The following is a 21587-nucleotide window of genomic DNA, read 5'->3' on the forward strand; positions in this document are numbered from 1 at the left end:
GCATATTAACTCACATTTATTGCTAAATCTGTGGATCCTCAGTATGCAAAATAAATCATAGTTTGCTGGAAAATAAACAATTTTCCCATTATCTGTGGAATTCCCAGTAGTCCAAAGAAGTTTGTGGGCAAAACTTTTGATCTCTAGGGGCATTGCCTTATACAATCTTGCCATAGTGTAATCTGTCATAAATGAAATAAACATTAACGAGATAAACATAAATGAGAACTCATGCTATACCAGCCTTTCAAACTCCTAGCTTCAACGTAACCAGCTTACACAAAATAAAGCTCCTTAGTGACAGAAAACACACAAACACATTAGCTGTTTCAAGTCTTTGTGGCCTTCACCTATTTTGACTGTAAATCTATTAAGGACATGTTGATGAGACGTGTTCTAATTCAGTTAAGCTCATGGTGACTCTAATCATTTGACAGTTTGTAGGTATATATCGCTCATACTAAGGCAACCTTGACTTCATCAGTTTTTCATTCTCAATAAATATAATATTTAGAACAAAGTAGGAAAAATCTTGTATTACAGACCTACCCGTGAGAGACTTCAGTCTCTTTTAAATAGTCACTTGTAATCCGTTTTATATATTAAAGGAATAGATCATCCAAAAATGAAAATTATCTTATAAATTACTCCCAGATGCAGAATTCAAAGATTATTAGAAGACTATATCAGCTCTGTAGGTCCTCACAATGCAAGTAAATGGTGACAGAACTTTGAAGCACCAAAAAGCACATAAAGGCAGCATAAAAATTAATCCATAAGACTCCAGCGGTTTAATCAGTCTTCTGAAGCGATCCAATCAGGTTTGGGTGAGAACAGACCAAAATGCAACACATTTTTCACTATAAATCTGGACATAAGCAGTCTCCTTGGCGATCATGATTTCAAGATCAATTACACTTCCTAGCACCATTTTACGGAAGCCCTGAACCGCAAGGTGAAAAAACTCAAAAGAATTTATTTTTAGGGTGTCTTACTGCCTTCCTGATCCTATGTCCTACATTTAAAAATAAAATAAAAATATCTGCAAATAATTTTCTCAGGCAATTTTTTTTTTCTCAGCAAATCTTTTTTCTTTTAAATTCTCTTTCTCAATGTTTTTTTCCTCAGAATTGTTTTCTCTCACGAGGCAACACAACACACACACAAAAAAAAAACCACTTCTTGCTAGCAATCAATTACAATGTGCCACTATCAGCTAGTAGGAAATCTAATGCGGACAACGTGACCGAATGTCTGTGGCACTTTATCCGTTGATTTATAAATGTATAATTATAGTATACAATAACAAGGATGTTTTGCGTATCTTAAACAAGAAAAAAAGCATACAGTGTTAATACATAAAATTCCACAATTAAATGAATTTACCTCAGGTTACATAGGTTTCATATAGTATTCTTTGTCAAGTGGAACAACGGGAGTCATTTCTGATTGCTTGATGACCTTCACCACATTGTCACCTTGTCAGCATAAGATTTCATGCTTACTGATAGTGGCACCTGGTGGCCGAGGTTGGTACAACATGTACATTTTTAGCTTGCAAAAAAAAAAAAAAAAACCAAACAATTCTAACGTATTGAGGGGAAAAAATTAAAAAAATTCAGGAAAAAAATTTAAAAATCATTTCCAGGAAAAAGCTTTGCCTGAGAAGACACAAATTTGTGGAAATGTTTTTGTTGGACACTGAGACGGCAAAAAAATTTCACATAGTGACTTTTTTCACCTTGCAGTTCAGGGCTTACATAACATCTAACGTTCTAAAAATGCATCAAGCACTAGGAAGTGTAATGGAGCACGAAATCCTGATCATGACTAGACACTGCAATGACAAAATGTGAAAAAGGGGTTACATCTTGGTCTGTTCTCATCCAAAACAGATCAATTCAGAAGACATGGATTTAACCATCCACTGGAGTTTTATGGATTACTTTGATGTCTTTGTAGTTTTTGGAGCTTCAATATTTTGGTCACCATTCACTTGCATTGTATGGACCTACAGAGCTGAAATATTCAATATACTATTCAATATACAAGCAAAACTACCATTTTCAAGGGTGGTTTAAAATAGTTTTTTGATTACTTAAAATTGCCTGTTTTAATGCAATTTCACCCTAATGCATTTTTAAACAAACTCATTGAAAACACCATTGTAGCCAGCTTTCTTTTTAAAGAATGCATCTCAGTACACTACTGTCATAAGGATGCTGATATTCCAGTAGACTAGAATTTAAATGAGCACACAACAATTGCTGTTTGGCATCACCCTTCAGTTTGTGTAGCAGTAGTATGTGTATTAGGATTCATATTTAATGAATAATCTGTCAGTCTGCACCTGCCATCTCCTGAGCAGCATAACAAATGAAAGACACAAATGGGTGAATAGCTCAGAACCTTTATTCAGAGGGGAACAAGAGTAAAATATAAAATGTATGGGCTGTTTTTCCTTTTTCTTTTGGGACAGAATTTAAATTTCTGCTTTAAACTCTATTTCTGACAGAAATTAACTTGAGAACCATAGTACAGTGTAACATCCCCCAGAGGGAAGGACTCAAGAGTGGAACGCTCTCGATGTTGACGCCTCTCATGATGTCTGAATGAGTGAAAACCCCACACGATTTCACCCTCCTCCACTGTCAGTGCTCTTGCTCTCTCTTTGCAATGTCTCTTTTTGGTTTTCCTCAAAATACTTTTCCTTTAAATGTTTTGCTACATCTCTGCAGTTTTTAAAAAGTAAACAAATCAAAGAGTCTGTCAAAAAAAATAAAATGGAGCGACCATATCTTATGTTCGGCTTCTTAACATTTACAGTATATATAAATACTTACATAAATATCTTACATGGAAAAACCAAAATCAGAGAAGGAAAAAACTAAATGGAAAATAGCAGAGGAGAACTTTGGAGGAGGGGGGTGGGGGGAGAACTGATACAGTGTCTGTGTATGTTTCTGATGAGGCAAAACAGTGCAGGCACGCAGATTTGGGCTTTCATGTCAGTAACTGTTTGAAAAGATTGTTCAGTTCGCCCAGTAAGGAGAGCTGCTGTAGTTGGACTTGCCCTGACTCTTCTGCATGCTGTTGGACTGACTCCGTTGGCCCTGCAGACAGCAAAGAGAAAAACAACATGAATACAACACATTAGGATAACTGCTTATTTAATGAAATATAAACCAAGTATTTGATCTATATTAGAAGATCACCTGATGGCACTTTCCACAAATAGGGCACAAAGTCAATAGCCGTGTCCCAAATGACACACTATAGACTATACACTCAGCCATGTAGTGTATGAATTTTCAAAGTGTAGTATCGTCCCAAATGAAACACTTATTGAAGTTTTACTACACGGAAGCATTCAGCATTTAACAGCTGATCTTAAACAACGTGTATATATATATTTCACACAGCTTGGGGTGATGCTAAAGCATCACTTTGTTTAATACAGTCAGTACAGATGTGTTCAGTTCACAGGTTATCTAACATCTGTAGTTCTCTCTCTAAAGAACATGGTTTTTGTGCCTTTACTGGTTTAAAACAAGCCATGCTTACTCGTGGAAAGTGGCTCATTGATGAATTCTCAAGTCCAGCATTACTTTGAGTACTTTTACATGTGTAAATATTGCATTCACCTGTGTGTCTTGAGCCATATGGTGGTGAAGTAACTGTGTGGGGGGCTGCTGATGATGGGGCAAGATGTGAAGGAAGGGGACTGGGGCGTAACCAGGTGCACCTGCAGGGTTAAGCGGGCCAGTCCCTCCCAAAGCTGAGGGCAGGCTGAAGGCAGGGGCAGTTGCTGTGGGAAAACCCTGCTTGTCGAATGTCTAGATGGGTCAGAGGAGAGTGAGACAGAATTAAATGTCTATGAATGGACCCCACCAGGTTATATAAATACTACATGATCAATATTTTGATATTGTATATAATAAAAGACCTTATTTAATCTTTTGTGATTCATGTATAATGTTCACATCATCTAGTTAAGTGGTTCCCAACCTTTTTCCTTGAATGCCCCCCACTCCTTCTTACATACGAGTCTGCTCCTCACCTGATTCTTGCTGTAGACGTTACCAGTAAGCTCGGAGCTTGCAGATCCAGACAATCCTGGTGCTGTGAAGTGGTTTAAAATGTTAAAACATGACATCTACATAAGAATATACGTTTTATATTGATCTTGTTTGACCCCGCGTACGTGTGTGGACATTGTATTTTGGCTTCGCATCCTATAGCTCTCTATGCTGTGAAGTGCATTCACTCCTAAAATCTGACCAAAAGATCAGGAAAAAAAAATATATATATATATATATATATCTCAGATTTTCTATAGCTTGGTATTATTTAAAATTTCACAACTTAGTCCCGCTGTCCACATATGTTGCCATTCATTTTTAGGAAAATGATTTGCTCTCGAATTATATATATATATTTTTTACATGGTTATTAGGTGCTACTAGTTACAAATCTTTTTTATAGAGTAGAGTGAGTGTAAGGTCTACCTTTTCCTGTGCTGTTGCTGACAGATTTGGCCTGGGACTGAGAGCTGCCTCCATATCCTTTCCCATACTCTCCTCCAGCATGAGCCTGGGACAGCTCGTCAAAACCTTAGCAGAGAGAACGAGAGATTTCAAACCAAGAAATGCTTGTGTTTCCCAGCCTAGTAAGGAAAGAAAACCTTGCTATATTGGGGATTAAATGATGTTTAAATCACAACAAAAATTGTCATCATTTACTCATTTGTGAACAAATCGTTCAGACCTGTTAATGAAAACGGCTAGGGTGGATGCCATGATTAGGCCCTTTCCCACTGGTAGTACTAAAGTCTATTTTAGGTACTTTCCCCCAGGACTAGTACTTTTCTTCGCTTTTGCACCTAAGGAACTCAGAGTTGTTTTGGGGGATTTTTAGCTCCTATTCTGGACCGTGGGAGGTGCTGCAACCTGTAATTAATTTTCAACATGTTGTACACTAAATTCAGCGCATACTGCGTGTTGGTCTGACCGCTCGTCTCATCTCTCTCTATGGCTGCAGCAGCATGGAGCGCCGCACACACATATGTCGCGCTCAGTTAAAACTGTAACCTGAAGTAACAGACTGCTACCAAAAACGGAAAATGCTGCCTTCGGGAGACTGTATATTATTTTATTGCTTTTATTACTGTTTGGAGACCAGTTTCCTTTAAAGTTCCATTCATCCAAAAACATTGTCATTTAAACCATTCACTGAATAGGCAGCTGCCTATGTTTTCGGATGCAGCCAAAGCTTGTGTAAAACAGCCCTAACAAAAGTCTAACTCTGATTCCGGTGTCCTACGTCAGTTTTGTTGTTATTGAATCGTGCGTTCAAACCACATCAGACAAAAAACGGTCGATACTAGATGATGCCACTACAGTAATAACGAAGTATGCGAATGCAACGGGAAAAATCTCAGGTGTTCCGTTCCTTGAACAAGTTCTCATCTAGAAAGAAACTAAAGTAAAAGTACCAGGACTGTAGATGGGAAAGGGCCTATTATCAGTGTATAACGACTACAATTTTGGTCTATTCTTTATACAAAGCTCAAGTATGCCTTCAGAAGTTTTTCAATATAGCGTATGCCTCATATGAACCAATTTTGTTTTATATATATATATATATTTTTAAGTTGCTTTTTCTACCTTTTTGAAGCTCCAGTCCCCATTCATTGTAATTACATGGATAAAAGCGACCAGTAAATTCTTCATAATTTCCTTTTGTGTTCCATGGAAGAAAGTCATACATGTTTGGAATGACATGAGGGTGAGTAAATGACAGATTTGTAAAATGTTTATGCAAACTACAAAGAGACAAGCAGCCTGTAAATCTAATATTTACCTGGGCCATACGCGTGTTGGCTGTATCCGGCTTGGTGCTGGTACTGGCTGGACGGGCCCATGGCGTGCTGCTTTGCGGATGTTTGGGGCATGAAGACAGTGGGGCCATACTGGAAGGCACTGGGCAATCCCGGCACACCGGGGTAGTAGGGCAGACTTGTGTAGCCGTAGCCTGGGGGCAGTTGAGGGTTGAGGAAGGCCTGAGTCTGACCCTGTTGGGCTTGACCTGGGTTCTGGGGCCCTTGACTTTGAGGGGGGATGGCACCCTGTTGAGACTGTGAGGGGGGCACTGAGGAGAGGCTGGTGTTGGGGGCTGGGGAGTTTGAGTCGTTGCGTCCGAATTTAGTGGGCTCACCTGTAAAGGAAAGACAAAAGGACAAAATATTTGTAAAACAATGCTGGAATGGTTACACCCACATGCATGCGGTCTTACTGACTGATCAGAGGTGGGAAACATTATTTCAAAGTTTTGCCTTGTTTTACCTCATGATACTGCAACATGATATTATAATGCAAAGACTAAATAGTTAAATTTTTCACATTAAGAGTAAGCGTGCGAGAAGCAACCTACTGCTGCATTATGTCAATGAAAACCATTTCTATTTCAACAAAATGCTAATTCAGAATGTGCCAAGAATAAGTCCACAACTTGTTTAATTTGTAATCATGTCCACACAAATCCTCCATACAGACAAGACAACAGTGGAACCAGTTACCGCACATTGATATTTGTTTCTTACTGACAATGATGTGCCTGTTCACAATGCTACTTCTGTAGCTCAACAATGATGAAAAGCAGGAGGTTCAGTACTTGTTGCGCAAAGCACAAAAGTACGGTAAAGCTGAATGAAAAATGAGAATATTAATGTTGTGTCCCAATTCGCCTACTTACAGCATATTGGTGAAGATCTGTCACGGGGTGTTTTGTGTGGAGAGCCGTTTAGATATAATGTTGTATGTAGTAATGTTTAGTTAATGCAAACCAAACTAGTCTCTCTTCCTGTCATTATCTCTTTTCGATATGTGATGTTTACAATGTGTTGCAGATTAAATATAACACAGATAAGTTATATTTCAAGTTAAAGATGTGATCTCATCAACTAAAGTAAAAAAATATTGAACTGAACTTGAATGTTATACCAAGTCGGATAGACCTAACACTTTAATGACATTGTGCTGAATCACGTTATTTTTTCCCCATTTGGCAGTGTTACATACTGTTTACATCATTACAGTCCCTTGAAAGAGAATTTGACCTCTACTATATTTCAGTGATACATTTAGTGGTCGACTGACATGTTTTTTTAATGGCCGATGCGGATATCCAGAGAGCATGGCGGCCGATAGGCAGATACAATGCTGATATCACAATTTAATATAGTAAATAATGAACAAAATTGCTTAAAATTATATTTAGAAACTCTTATTTAGCACTATATTTACTCAATTTCACACAAAACTTTGTAAAAAGAATCTTAACAAATAATAGATAGCAGTTTCTTCTGATTTCTGTTTAGTCATAAAATTAACAATTTATTAGCACGATATATATATATATATATATATATATATATATATATATATATATATATATATATATATATATATATATATATTCGGAGGAAATAAACAGTACACACAGTAGTCCAGCAACCCTTTTGCAGCAACCACATTAGCAATCGCATTTACACAACAAATACAGAATCAAACAAATTGTACATACAGCGCATATTGAATAAGCGCACATTTACTCATAGCACACGTGAAGCGGTTTTAATTTTAAGTTGCACAAGAGACTATTTAGGAGAGATGGGACACTTCTATTAAAATTATTGGGAGAAATTAAAATGCCCAACTGCAGTCAACGGATGTAGATAGGAAGTCCCGCCTTACAGGTATAACAGCCAACCACCTTTTAGATACACACATTGCCTGTCAATCAACTCAAAAACGTGCATGCACATTAGCTATGAAAGCTGGGAAAATTGCGTTTCTAGCATAATCTGAGGTAAAGCACCATTTAGGATACCAGTGTTGTCAGATTTTACTGCTGATTTGAAATATGTTCTTTGATCATAATATTGACCAACCGTTTTGGAGATGTCAGTCTTTCCCCATTTAAGTAGATAGGAGCTGCACTGTCATGATTGGAAATAGCCTCTCAAGAGAAGGCGGCGGCTGACAGTGACTGACTTACTAGAAAGACTTTGGTTGCACTCACGCGCTTGTGCAGATCCAGTGAGCATCAATATAATATTCCAGGTGCAAACAAATTATTTGTCCCATTCCTGTTAGTGTACCAGTCCTTGCAATGAGACAATAACCCTGAATTGTGGACTACTTACCAGAGTATGGATTGCTTGCTAATCCGCCATCTCTACCAGCTAGTGCTGTACCAGGGAATGTCATTCCATAATAATCCTGCAGAGGAGTGACAAATAAAAATGAAAACACATGAAAACAGGGCATTGCAAACAGCCAAATGCAGTGTGTTAGTGAAGAAATGGGTGAAATCCTCACCATGGGCATACGTGACTGCATCATCTGCATGTCTTCATATCCATAGATTGGCTTTAGGAATGAAACAACATGTAAAGCGATCAGAAAGAGAGACACATGCAGCTTCGTAACTGTCATTTGAATTACTGCATTAAAATCGATCAGACAAGGTATATCATTTTTTGGTTTCTAATGTAAAGGAATTGCTTAGCTATTAGCCTTTTGACTTAAGACTGTATCGTTAACTTATGTTATTATACAAGGTACAAAAGGTAGGTGAGAAATATATATATATATCTTTTTTAATCCCCTATTTCTTCCCAATTTGGAATACCCGATTCCCACTACTTAGTAGGTCCTCGTGGTGGCGCGGTTACTCAATCCAGTTACCTCAATCCGGGTGGCAGAGGACAAGTCTCAGTTGCCTCCACTTCTGAGACCGTCAATCCGCGCATCTCATCACGTGGCTCATTGTGCATGACACCGCGGAGACTCACAGCACGTGGAGGTTCATACTCTCCGCAATCCACGCACAACCTACCATGACCCATTCAGAGCAAGAACCGCTAATCATTACCCCATGTTACTGCACCCTCCATAGCAACCGGGCCAATTTTGGTTGCTTGGGAGACTTGGCTGGAGTCACTCAGCACACCCTGGATTCGAACTTGTGATTCCAGGGGTGCAAGTCAGTGTCAATACTCTCTAAGCTACCCAGGCCCCCGAGAAACATTTCTTGTTAATGTAAACAGCTCACATAAATGTAATTGATATTACATCTTTGCTTAATGAATGGGAGTGCAGAGCAGCCATATACTAACTGGATAAGCAGGAAGGAGGCCACCAGGACCCATGATGTACTGACTGGCCAGGAGAGGCGGGACACCTTGAGCCAGGTTCGGAGGAGCTTTACCTGAAGACACAGAAAAATGTATGTGTTAATGACCATTTAAATACTTAATTGAATGCACATACTTTTCAAACAGTTAGTTTGTTGGTCCAAACAATAAAAACATTGCAAACATTTCATCTGCACTATAATCAACACTTTAACAGTCACTGACTGACCAGAGGTGCTGGAGGTGTTGGAGGGCTGCAGTGGTGCAGATCGGCCAGCAGAGGGAGCAGATGTGCCGTTAGCAGAGAGGCTCTGAGTTGCAGCATTTAGTCCATTTGAGTTGCTTGCCGAGCTGGACACATTTGACAGAGAGCCGGAAAACACGGGCAGGCTCCCGCTCACGTCAGCACCCATCTGTGACTGGAGGAAGCAATTTACAGTCAATTAATAATGGTCCAGTCACTCAGATCCATTTATTTTTAAATCATGAACCAGAGTACCTCGGGTTGAGAGTACTTACACTCAGGGAAGAGCTGGCAGGCGCTGAAGATCCGAGAGAGTTAACACTGCTCATGTGACTGATGAAATAAAAAAATCCATTAAATTACTAATAACATCAGCTGGAAAGTGTCACCTGTTTTCTCATGAATAATTAATTCGACGATAATTCCAGAGGGGAGGTAGTACCTGCTAAGAGAGGGAGGAGCTGTGCTGAGAGCAGGTGCTGCTGTTGAGGTGGAGGAAGATTGGAGTAATGTAGATGTCAAGCTGTTCTCGCCAGAGAGAGCTGTGGACACGCACTGTGGGGTGCTGGACGGAGCAGCTGCAGGAAGACAAGGGCAAGAAATGTCGCAAATGTTTGTTTACGCTACGAATTTGCTTAATAAAGATTTAAAGTCTTGTTAAAATTGGGTAATCTGATCTAAATTGTCACCAACGTGGTACCGTAAACAAGCAATGGAAGCAATTACACTCGCTTTCATGTTAAAATTAGTTTTTGTCCCAAGCAACAAGTGGACCATGACATTGGATACAATATACTGTTTCTAGCTGGTTGCATCATACGGTATACCTCCACCCACACCGAAATCTCCTTGGTCTAGAATACCCATCCACATTTCAATTTTAGTGATGACAGAAAAATTACTTTACTCTGGAGACTTGATGTGCTGTGCCCAATTAGGACATGCAGATAGACGCTAGGTGCCCTGTCTGTCCCTTTTAAATATAATTTATTTTTTGGAAGAAGCTTAACTTTTCTATCCTGAACAAACTGAAGCACCCTGGGTGAATGAAGACTGCGATTATACTACGTGCAAATGAAGACTTTTAAAGAATATTTCAGCTCTGTAGGTCCATACAATGCAAGTGAATGGTGACCAACATTTTGAAGCTCCAAAAATCACATTAATGCAGCATAAAAGTAACCCATAAGACACCAGTGGTTTTTGTTTGTTTGTTTGTTTGTATACTTTATTATTTAAACCTATATCTTCAGTAGCGATATGATAGGTGTGGGTGAGAAACAGATCAATATCAGTCCTTTTTTACTATAAATTCTCCTCCCTTCCCAGTACGTTAAAAACAAAAGAAAGTGAAAGTGGAGATTTATGGTAAAATATTACTAAAATATTTATCCGTTTCTCACGCACCTACTATATTGCTTCAGAAGATATGGATTTAACCAAAGGAGTCTTATGGATTTATTTTGCTGCCTTTATATGCTTTTTGGAGCTTCAAAGTTCTGGCCACCATTCACATGCATTATATGGAGCTACAGAGCTGAAATATTCTTCTAAAAAATCTTGTTCAGAAGAAGAAATTCATACACATCTGGGATGAGGGTGAGTAAATTACAGAAGAATTTACATTTTTGGGTGAACTATCCTATTAAGCCAGTAACATAGCTAGCTACATTTTCCTCAGCTGGGACAAGGCATTGTAAATTAAGAACTTCACGTCCAAACCACATCCGGTTTTAACCAATCATCAATAATGTAATACTCCAGTTACGATTTGATATATTGAGATGCATCACGATATCATAATTTGATTCATTTACAAATCAATTCCAATTCATTTGGGAATATTTCAATTACATACTGATGTCTGAAGAGCATGTAGCTCGAAGAATCACATTTGTCTCGTTAAGCTCATTCAATTATTTAGAATTAACAGTGTGCCAACTTTGTTGCATGTACACATGATATGAATACACAAATAGTTTAATATAAATACTGATATATGGTCCTAAAGTATCGATACAATATCTTGAGAAAAGTACTGCGATATATCGATATTTGATTGTATCGACAACCTATCATCAATGAACTTTTTTTTTTTTATTCTCCTAGGTAAAGAATTTCAGGGATGTGCAGGAACATAAGAAATATCGCCAAACAAACACCTTAGCAGAACAAAGGTGTAAGTGTATTTTGGAGGCTCAATAAAGTTAGTTTTTGGGGATAGGGCCTTGTCTCTACCTGGCAGGCACAAATCAGGATGCCTTACTGAAATGTGCAACAGACAAGCATAACGCAGATCTCACATACCTTCCTGTGTGCTAGATGTCCTCATTTCACTGAATCCATTCTGTAGGTAAAATGATTCAGCTGTCAGGCATACTAACATCTCATTTATTAATAGCAATTATACTATAGAAAGGTTTTGGTAAGGAAGATTCATATTGGGTATTCATTTTAAAAATTAAAACCCATATTTAAAAAGATATGAATGGGTAGTTGGTCATACGCTGTGAGGGTTGGTAGCCGATGACTCCACTTTGGTGGCAGAAGAGGGAGCCATAGCAGGAGTGCTGGATAAACCCAACGAGGGGTAACTGGACTCCATCACTGCTGGAGGCAAACCACCTAGAGAATCACTATAATGATGAGACGATACACATAGGAAGAAACTCTGATTAGAAATGCATTAAGACACTTAAGGTCACAAATAAATAAGTTTACAACAAACTGTACCATGAATGATGGAACTGTAAATAGCAACGGTTCACTTAAAGGAAAAATCACATGTCATTTCAAACCTGTTTTGACTTTCATCTGTGAAACACATTAGAATTTTTTTGTACAACGTCTAAGCTGCTTTTGCATACAATGGAAGTCAATTGTGACCACGTCAGTCTATCAAGATTTCCACAATATAACAGTTCCATATTAAGCTATTGTATGGCAACAGAACACTTGGAATACAGGGTACAAGGCATATAGTTGACTTTTATGGTACTTTTTTGCCCATTCACTTTCACTGAACAGAAAAGAGCAGCTCAGACATTCTTTTGTGTTTCACGAAAGAAAGTCAGTCAAAAAGCTTTAGAATGACATGAGGTTGAGTAAATAATAACAGATTTTGGGATATACAATTCCTTAAGTATCAGCAATTTAACTGAACAATCAAACATTAGCTTAGAACAGGAGAGATATACAGGTGGACAGATAAACCTGATGGTACTGGGTTTGGAGTACAGGTTGCTCTGGGTTTGAGCAGCAACCACAGGTTCCTGACAACTAGTCTCTGATTGGTTGAGATTCTCCACAGTGGCCTCGGATCCAAAATCCAGTGCACCAAACTGCACATTCAGCCCAGAAACATCAGTAGAGCCTGGCATCTCTACTGCTGAAGACGGGATCTGGCAATCAAAACCCAATGGCTTGTTCGTTAAAACTTTAAGCTCAGAAGGCGTTTTTAAAGATTGACTAATTTTGGGCTTACAACTTAATGCCACAGAAACAAAGGCTTACAGCTTTCAGCCTAAGAAATTGCTGAAAAATCACAATAAAACTTGAGCAAAAAATGAACTTTTTTTAAAAGTATGTTTCTGATTTGACATCATCTACAGTACTGTGCAAAATTCTTAGGCACATAAGATGTTTCACAAAAAATGTTGTCTTAAGATGGTTATTGATATCTTCAGCTTTAGTGTCAATAGGAAATATTAATGTTATACTCCCAAAAATTCCTTTTGCAAATAGAATAGAAGAACAGGGAGCCCTGTAACAGATGGCATTGCCCTCACAGAGCCCCCCACTGAACATATAGAGAGTTTGGGATTACACAAAGAGACAAGCAATTGAGACAAATAAAACAACTGTGGCGAATTCTCCAAGAAGCTTGGAACATCTTATCTGCCAACAACCAAGAAAAACTGTGTCCAGGTGTAAGTAGGAGAATTACTGCAGTTTTGAAGGCACAAGTGTTCACAACAAATATTGATTTAGCTATTTTTCTGTTTACTGGACTTTGTATGACGTTATCTGAATAATGAAAACTATGTCATTTTTTTTAAGAAATCCTCACTTTGAACATTTTTCCACAAGTGCCTAAAACTTTTGCACTGTACTGTATCTCAGGGTGGAAATAAGGTAGCTCTGAAAAACTGCTTTTGTTTTGTTCCTAGTCATGTCAACTATAATGGAGTAAAATGTTGTCTTAATACATCAAAGCAATCAAAAGAAATAAAAAAATGTATCCTATGGTCCAAAACCTTTCCAAGTTCCAAAAGCCTCTCTAAATATAAAACATAATTGTGCATAAGAACCAATTACACATGAAAATACAACAATCACTAAGGGTATGCTCGCTCCCGCTCCAAAGAATGCAAGCATGAGTGACGAGATTTCATTCAGTTCTATTCTGTGCCATTTGAGTCATCATTGAGACTCATGTTCTTGATGCCATATGTAATTCGAGTGAACGATCCTCTCTGCCCATATTTGGATAGCTTCCACATCTGGTTGCAGCTGTCTGTATCCTACTACAACTGGTTTAGCTTTGCATGATGCTGGATGATGTACTACATCATTTCCAATGAAGTCATGTGATCCAGGAAAGTGAACTTATCTGGTTAAAAATAGCACATTATGCTGTGTGCACATTGATATTTTATGTTCTGTTTATATTTTGAGAAGTTTTAAGCAAAAACGTTGCTTATAAGTAACACCCGTTTACTTGTAACATGTATACCAGACATCCACTTAGCTATTACTCACTATATTTTTGTCTGAGTACAACAAATAGACAAGTTGTATTCTACTTTTTGAGAGCTTTCCAAAGACATATGACACATGGCTATTTGATTAGTATGATTTCTTTTACTGATTACAATTATATTTGGAGTACAAAAATATTAATAAATTATCAAAATGGAACACTTCTGATTTGTCTGTACATTTCAAAGCACTAGTTCAGTTTTGGTAATAATACCTACACACATTGTAAAGTACACCTAAGCTTTAAAACAATACCTATTTTGTGTTCATCAAGACAGTGGTAATTTATATTTTGATGTTTTTCTCGGTGGGCCGATCCGAGCTTTAAGGGTTAACAAAGAAATTACAATTTGAATAAAGCACATTTTCTTTGACAATGGGATTTGGCAACCATATAACAAGTTAGCGGTTCCATAAAATCCCAAAATGGGCAGTCGCACACAATCTGCAAACAGACACAATTTTGGTGTTCCTCATTGCCACTTCCAATTAAAGCACAAGTACTTTCGTTACCTTGGAGGGAGGGGGCACTCTCCGTCTCTGTGGCCTGATATTTTTGGCCTGTGAGGGCTCTGTTGTGGTGATGACAGGCTCAGAGAGTGGGTTCAGGGATGTAGAGGGCCCATCATATGGGGGAAGTGGGGCGGAGTCTCGGGCCTGAGCCAGCAGGTCCGACTGGAGTATTGAATTCTGATGCTGGGTCAGTTGACTAAGGATGGGGGACGGATCGGGTAGGGACTTCAGGTCCACTGTAAAGAGAAAAGAGTGTGAAATAAAAGAGTGTTTTATAACGCAGGGAATTAAAAACTTTGATGACAAGAAAAACCTTAATAAAAATATTACGATTCTCTTGTGAGGGACCCCCTTCCTGAAATATAATGGCAACTATATGTTTTCATGTATATAGACCGATAACACTGTGTGAGCAAAAATAAATGAAAATATGATATGGAAAAAACACTTAATTTGCAGCCCCCCAGGGTAAAATATATTGACCACAGTGTGTGTGCGTAATACTCACTGTGAGCTGTTGTAACAGGCATCTCCTTGGGTTCACTCAGCTTCATAAGTAAAGGCGCAGGTGGAACTGAAGCAGTGGGTTCTGCAGATTCATTGCCATTGCTTAGGGTCCCAGCCATCTGATTGGACAGAGAGGTGAGTCGGGGCATGCTGATTGGTTCTGCTTTCTGTATATCAATTTGGTGAAGTCTGGATCCCAGCATGGTCTAGAGCCAGAAGATGATATATTCATTGAACTGATTAATAGAAATAGTTAATACTAAATCACTTAATTTCAGACAGAATACTTATCATACAGCACAAGCAACTTAATCATGACCCAAAAGACCCTCTGATACCAGCATCAGTATCAATGCATCACTCATTTTCAGTTTGTTTGCTTGCCTGGTGGCTAATGCATATCTTTGCCTCAAATAAAAGATTTTCCTATGTTAAAAAAAAAAAACTCCTGAAAATGGACAAACTTGTATAATCTTCATTGAATAGCCACATTGGCTCACTGAATAGCCACATTGGCTTAATAAGCACATGTCTCCAGAAAAATTGTGCCAAACTGTGCTACAAACCAGTATGTGTACGTATGTGTTTGTACGTCTGTTAGACCTCACCATTGCGGCATGCGCATAAGTGCCAGCGGCAGCAGAGGCATAGCTGTGTGTGTGTGCTCGGGTGGAGTGTTGCTGGGAGTTGGTGAACACCAGACTCTGGGTGAGAGTATCAGGGGATGACAGCTCTAAACCAGCCAGCTCGGAGTCGCCCTCTGCCACTTTAGGCATCAATGAGCTGAGATCTACCCTGAAGAGCACAGAGAAAAAGAGAATTAATTGAAATTTGAAATAACAATTAGGGTTAGTACCTACATTAGGTGCAGTGCTGTGCTATGGCTGTCCAATATTCGTGAGAGCACTAATTGTGCCTGGGCAACTGGGACTGGGTGAATGTTGATGCTAGCTGTGGGAGAATGTGCACAACAGTGGGTGCATTCACAAAAATATATGATCTCCAATGAAACACTAGCTAACAACATCTTTTGAATGGTCAGTCTTCATTTATCATGCGATTTCGCCAACCCACTTACGCCTATACTTAATGCATGCTTGCACGAAAATAGCAAACCTCCTTGGCCATGCTCACCGATTTTGCATATATGACATATCACAAAGTGTTGCACTTAAGACGTACTGGTCTTAAAATAAAGGCCATAATGTCAAATTTATTATAATGTAACTCTTGACAGCTATACATTTTAAACACAACATGAACCTACATCATTCTACCCCTTCCGCCATTTAAACGTAGGGTTTTGTGACAGTTCAGTGAACATGATCTATTCAGTTTTTAGCCACTCATTAGCCCACATACTTATGAAGGCAAATTTAAAGCCATGTCGACAAAGTGTTTCCTTGGGCTAAAAACATCAATAATTGCTGTTTTGGGCAGTCATGATACATCTAAAGGGTGTGTCAATATTTAGTCGAAAGTTTATTGGTTGCTCCCACATTTGAACAGTGATGTTATTTTTTTATTAAACCAGATAAGTTTTAAATATGGCTCTTCATCAATTTGAAAAGTGCATTAGCATTCATGTCTAACTATAAATTAATTCCTTATTTTATTTGTTGTCTGTTACAATGAGTTTTGACAATTCACCACAGACCACATAATGTAACAGTGTCTATGTTTACATACACCAGAAAGCGACAGATTTCAAGAAAGCAGCTTTCTGGTTTAAATGCACTGTATAAGTGGTGTATTCTTTACTCCCGTATATACATGCAGTTCGATCGGTAAGCAGCTTTCCCTAGAGCAATGTAATTTCTCCGTGACACTTGTGTAAATAAACATGTATCTGAGAAAGACTTCACCACTTTATTTCCAGATATTCCAGAGATGTTGCTGTGTTTGTTTCCTTAACTTTCCTTTAGACCCACAGAGGATCTGCACTTCAACAGTGGGGCGATCATTACACTGGTCAGAACCCAATTTTTTATGCATTTATTCCCCACATCGATGACCACCCAATCGCCCAAAACATGGAGTCTGGGCCAAAACAAAATCCGAGTGCCCACTAAGACATAGATAAAACTCATGAACCGCCAACCAAAATTCTTGGATCTTAATAAACCGCCAAAAAACCTTGGGTTGTGTCTCAATCTTCTGACTGGCATCATCAGCAGGTGGGACCAAGCCTATACAATCTAGAGGGGGTCCAATAGAATCGATGTAAAATCTTGAATTGCATAAGGCAGACTTGACATTTTTTTTAGAATTCTAGCCAACATGCCCTCCTCCAATACCAAGTTTACATTTTTCTCGCATAATCTCATGATAGAAGTTAAAGCTCCGTCCTTCAGACTCAGAATTAGCAGGGAGTAATATGTTGATGCCTCATAACTTTTTCCAAAAGCAGTAAATCACCACTCCCAGAGTATCTGCCACTTTAGGGGGGTGTATGCTAGGGTTGTGCCGATGGACGATATCATCGTCCATCGTGATGGCTGACCAACATCACGATGTAGAGCCACCATCGTGATGCCACGCCCCCTTTTGCGAGTCTTGCTATTGTGACTCACTAATCCTAGTCTCTTCTATAGTTCTCTTACGAGAGGTTCTCTCGTATTGCGTAAGCTAGCTTACGCTACGGGAAAGATTCATCTTTTCTGAGATATTGAAGCCAAAAAATTATCCTTAATTTTGTATCCATTGTCAACGCGGTGCGGCAGCTGCAGACCTTGAGCGGGCTAGCTAGCGAGCTCATTGGTTGCTCTGCGGCAACTGCTGCAGCCTATAGACGAGCTTGGGCGAACTCGCATCCAATGAGAGGCGTCCGCGCGCTCACTGCATCAAAGTCCGCCAAAAAGGGCATGACTAGAGTGCATATAAGCCTAGTTCGTAGGCTGGAACCCTGATTTTCATCTCTTCAGCGAAGCTCTTCGCATCTCTGAACTGGAAGCCGCGTCGCCGTTCGAGGGGCATCTAGCAAGCGTGGACAGCGCTCGAAGAAGCCGGCCGTCTTCGCCACCTTCAGCCATCCTGCGAGCTACGCCATCCGGCGACGTATCCTTTATTAGAGCAAGCTAAGTTCCTCAGCGAACTTCACAAAAGAGTATCGAGCGTCTTTTTAAAGATGCCTCGCACTTCCTGCGGCTCATGCGCGCTCCTCTCAGCGCCGGAGACCAACACATCATCTGCGCTGTCTGCCTGGGACTGGGGCATGCAGAGCTCGCCCTCGCTGACGGCGGATGCGACCTCTGCGAGGAGCTTCCGATGTCGACCCTGCGGGCTCGACTCGAAGTATGCAAAACCGAGCTGCCGCGCGCCTTCTGTTTCGCCGCGCCAGAAGAAGCGCCGCTCCCAAAGGCTGCGGAACCGGTTTTAGAAGCGACTGTCTCGCCGGAGCCCCTCCCTCGAGCATCGCGTTCACCCTCCCGCCCCGGGACGCGCAGTTGCCGCCGGCGGCCGCACTGCTGCCACCTCGGAGAGCGAGGCGGAGGACAAAGGCTGCTGTTCCATCATGGCTCGGACAGCGAGGGTGGTCACAAGCCTCCTCAGCGGCCCAGGAATCCAGCAGGACCAGCGCCGGGTCGAGGGGAACTGATACGCCTCCTCACACAGGCCGTCGACCACCTCGGGCTCGAGTGGTCACCGCCCCTGAGCAGGCTCCCAACAGACTCGGCGGCTGTTTTCTTCAAAGCCATCACCATGCGGCGCCAGCGGCCGGACGCTCCTTCCTGCCGGAACTCCACGCCGAGCTCTCTAAATCGTGGAGCAGCGCTCTCTCGGCCAGGACTTCGATCCCACGTCTCCACCGCTCTCGCTTCAGTGGGCGGCACCGCCGAGAAGGGCTACTCTTCCATCCCCGGTCGAGGATTCGGTAGCAGCACACCTTTGCCCGCCCTCCGCGAGATGGCGGTCTAAACCAGTGCTCCCGTCTAAGGCCTGCAGAACTACTTCCGCCTGTGTTGGCGGCGCCTATTCCGCCGCCGGCCAAGCCGCATCTGCTCTGCATTCCATGGCCGTCTTGCAGATCCTCCAAGCGGACCTTCTTCGGAGTGGGATGAGAGAGGCAGGCACCCAGAGGCTGTTACAGATCTAAGGAGCGCTGACGGACCTCGCCCTTCAGCGCCACCAAAGCTGCAGCCCAAGCTATAGGGAAGTGCATGGCCTCGCTGACTGTAACCGAGAGACACCTGTGGCTAACGCTAGCCGACATGGGAGAAACTGAGCTCCACGTTCCTCAGCAGCGCCGCTCTCTCCGTCCGGTCTCTTCGGTTCCGCGGTAAGTGGCATTGTTGACCGTTTTTGAAGTCCAGAAAGCCACCCAAGCCATGAATCTCTTCCTGCCTCGCCGCGCTAGCTCCTCTGCAGGCCGCCCACGTAACCAGCCTCCTGCACGAGCATCTTCACAGCGCCCAGCTCAACAAAGCCAGACTTCCCAGCGCCGACAGAGCGGCCGCCCCAGATCGCGCTCAGACAGCCGCCGTAGACCACCACCCCCGCGGGCCTCGGCCTAAGATTGCGCTGAAACCTGAACAACCGAAGTCCTCCTAGCTTTGTTGAACAAGCGGCGGCTCAGTCCGCCGCGGCGGACCACCGTCAAAGCTTAGCCCCGTCAGTCCCCTTCTCTCAGGCTACTGCAGTGGTGAATTTAGCAGCCAACAAGCCGGTGACACTGCCCGCTTGCCTGCACTCAAGCGCCCGTTTTCACGGCGACCCAAATCTTGTAAAGAGCAAACATGTCTTGTGTAGAAAATGTGCCCACAACCCTGTGTTCAGCCCCTACACACAAGCATAACACATCCCGTGCCCCTATCAGAGCACGCTCTCATAAAGCGATTCACGAACCGCTCGGCGTCAGAGTCAATGAAAGCGCCCACAAATGCGTCTGCGCGCCCATTCTCTGGCCGCTCTGTCACCACGACCAGCCCTATGTGTAGAAAGCGTGCCCACAATCCAGTGTTCACTTCTGCACACAAGCACTGCATGTCTCGTGTCCCCACCAGAGCACGCTCACATAAAGCGATTACTGAACCGCTCGGCGCTAAGTCAATAAACGCGCCCACGATATCGTCGCGGCGCCCATTCTCTGCCCGCTCTGTTCCACGGCCAGCAAACATTCCTCTGTGTGTAAGTCCCGTGCCCATGACTATGCTTGCGCATCACGTAACAGATCTGACTCTTTCCCCATTCATTCCAATCGGAAGTCACTCACAAAACAGCCTGTTCATGCTGTCTGCGAGCAATCATGCATAAACACACTAAGCGCGCTCACATTTTGTTCAAGCTCTGTGTGCGACAATCAGAGCCGAATTGGCCATTCACCCTCTAGCGTTACGCTTCAAAGCGTGGGAAGCTATTCCAGGGATATCCAAGTGGGTGTTAAGCACAATACAACAGGGCTATTTGCTACAGTTCGATCGCCGCCCTCCTCGCTTCAGAGCTGGCTCGAAACCACTGTGAACACAGAAGCAGCGTGCATGCTTCGTTCAGAAACAACAAGCCTTCTGTGCAAAAGGGCCATAGAGAAAGTGCCACCCTCTCTGAGCGAGTCGGGGCTTTTCAGCCGTTATTTTCTTGTTCCCAAGAAAGACGGCGGCCTCAGACCCATATCAGATCTCAGGGTTTTGAACAAGGTGCTTGCAAAAGACCGTTCAAAATGCTTACAATCAGGAAACTCCTCGGCGTAATGTGCCAGGGGACTGGTTTATTTCTCTTGATCTGAAAGATGCATACTTTCAGATTCAGATAAATCCCGTCACAGGCCATTCTTGAGATTCAGCCGGCGGCCAGGTTTATCAATACACCGTCCTTCCGTTCGGCCTGTCCTTAGCACGCGCGTACTTTCACGAAGTGCATGGATGCTGGCGCTTCGCACCCCTGCGGAGTCAGGGTTTGCGAATTCTGAACTATTTGGACGACTGGCTGATTATGGCTCAGTCACATATGGAGCTTCTGTCTCACAGAGCAGTTCTCCTCAGCCATCTGAACAGTTTGGGTCTTGCAGTCAATTGGACCAAGAGCTCACTACAGCCCAGTCAGACCATTTTCTTCCTGGGAATAGAACTAGACTCCGTGGCAATGACGGCTCGCTTATCTACACAGCGTGCACGCCGTGTTCAGCGACTAGCCGCATCTTTTCAGATGAACAGCCTCACGCCTCTGAAGAAATTCCAGAGAGTGCTAGGTTACATGGCCTCAGCCGCAGCAGTACTTCAGCTGGGTTTACTGCACATCGCCCGCTTCAGCATTGGCTAAGCACCCGCGCGTCTCGCCGGGCTTGGGCCACAGGCCGCCAGCCCATCAAGGTGACTCAGACCTGTATTTCAGCTCTGCAGCCTTGGACAGTGGCCGAGTGGTATCAGC

General features: G+C 41.9%; 1 protein-coding gene across 5 annotated transcripts in view; it reads right to left on the minus strand.

Moving 5' to 3' along the window:
- Positions 1–2394: 2394 nt before the first annotated feature.
- LOC127620946 (ubiquitin-associated protein 2-like) overlaps positions 2395–21587 on the minus strand; it is a 41080-nt gene continuing 21887 nt past the window's right edge. For 4 of the 5 annotated variants that reach the window (XM_052094315.1, XM_052094319.1, XM_052094316.1 and 1 more), the window contains exons 11-28: positions 15833–16019; positions 15226–15430; positions 14718–14953; positions 12657–12844; positions 11950–12079; positions 11751–11790; positions 9886–10021; positions 9719–9776; positions 9429–9618; positions 9182–9273; positions 8382–8432; positions 8207–8282; positions 5863–6216; positions 5667–5738; positions 4509–4613; positions 4061–4122; positions 3645–3836; positions 2395–3113 (exon numbers count right to left, since the gene is read on the minus strand). In XM_052094315.1, coding sequence (XP_051950275.1) covers positions 3033–3113; positions 3645–3836; positions 4061–4122; positions 4509–4613; positions 5667–5738; positions 5863–6216; positions 8207–8282; positions 8382–8432; positions 9182–9273; positions 9429–9618; positions 9719–9776; positions 9886–10021; positions 11751–11790; positions 11950–12079; positions 12657–12844; positions 14718–14953; positions 15226–15430; positions 15833–16019 — 2455 coding nt within the window. In that variant the 3' untranslated portion in view covers positions 2395–3032. The remainder of the gene's footprint in view (positions 3114–3644; positions 3837–4060; positions 4123–4508; positions 4614–5666; positions 5739–5862; positions 6217–8206; positions 8283–8381; positions 8433–9181; positions 9274–9428; positions 9619–9718; positions 9777–9885; positions 10022–11750; positions 11791–11949; positions 12080–12656; positions 12845–14717; positions 14954–15225; positions 15431–15832; positions 16020–21587) is intronic. The other variant, XM_052094318.1, reaches the window with a different exon arrangement.

This window comes from Xyrauchen texanus, chromosome 27 (assembly GCF_025860055.1).
Source record: "Xyrauchen texanus isolate HMW12.3.18 chromosome 27, RBS_HiC_50CHRs, whole genome shotgun sequence".
Classification (NCBI taxonomy): domain Eukaryota; kingdom Metazoa; phylum Chordata; class Actinopteri; order Cypriniformes; family Catostomidae; genus Xyrauchen; species Xyrauchen texanus.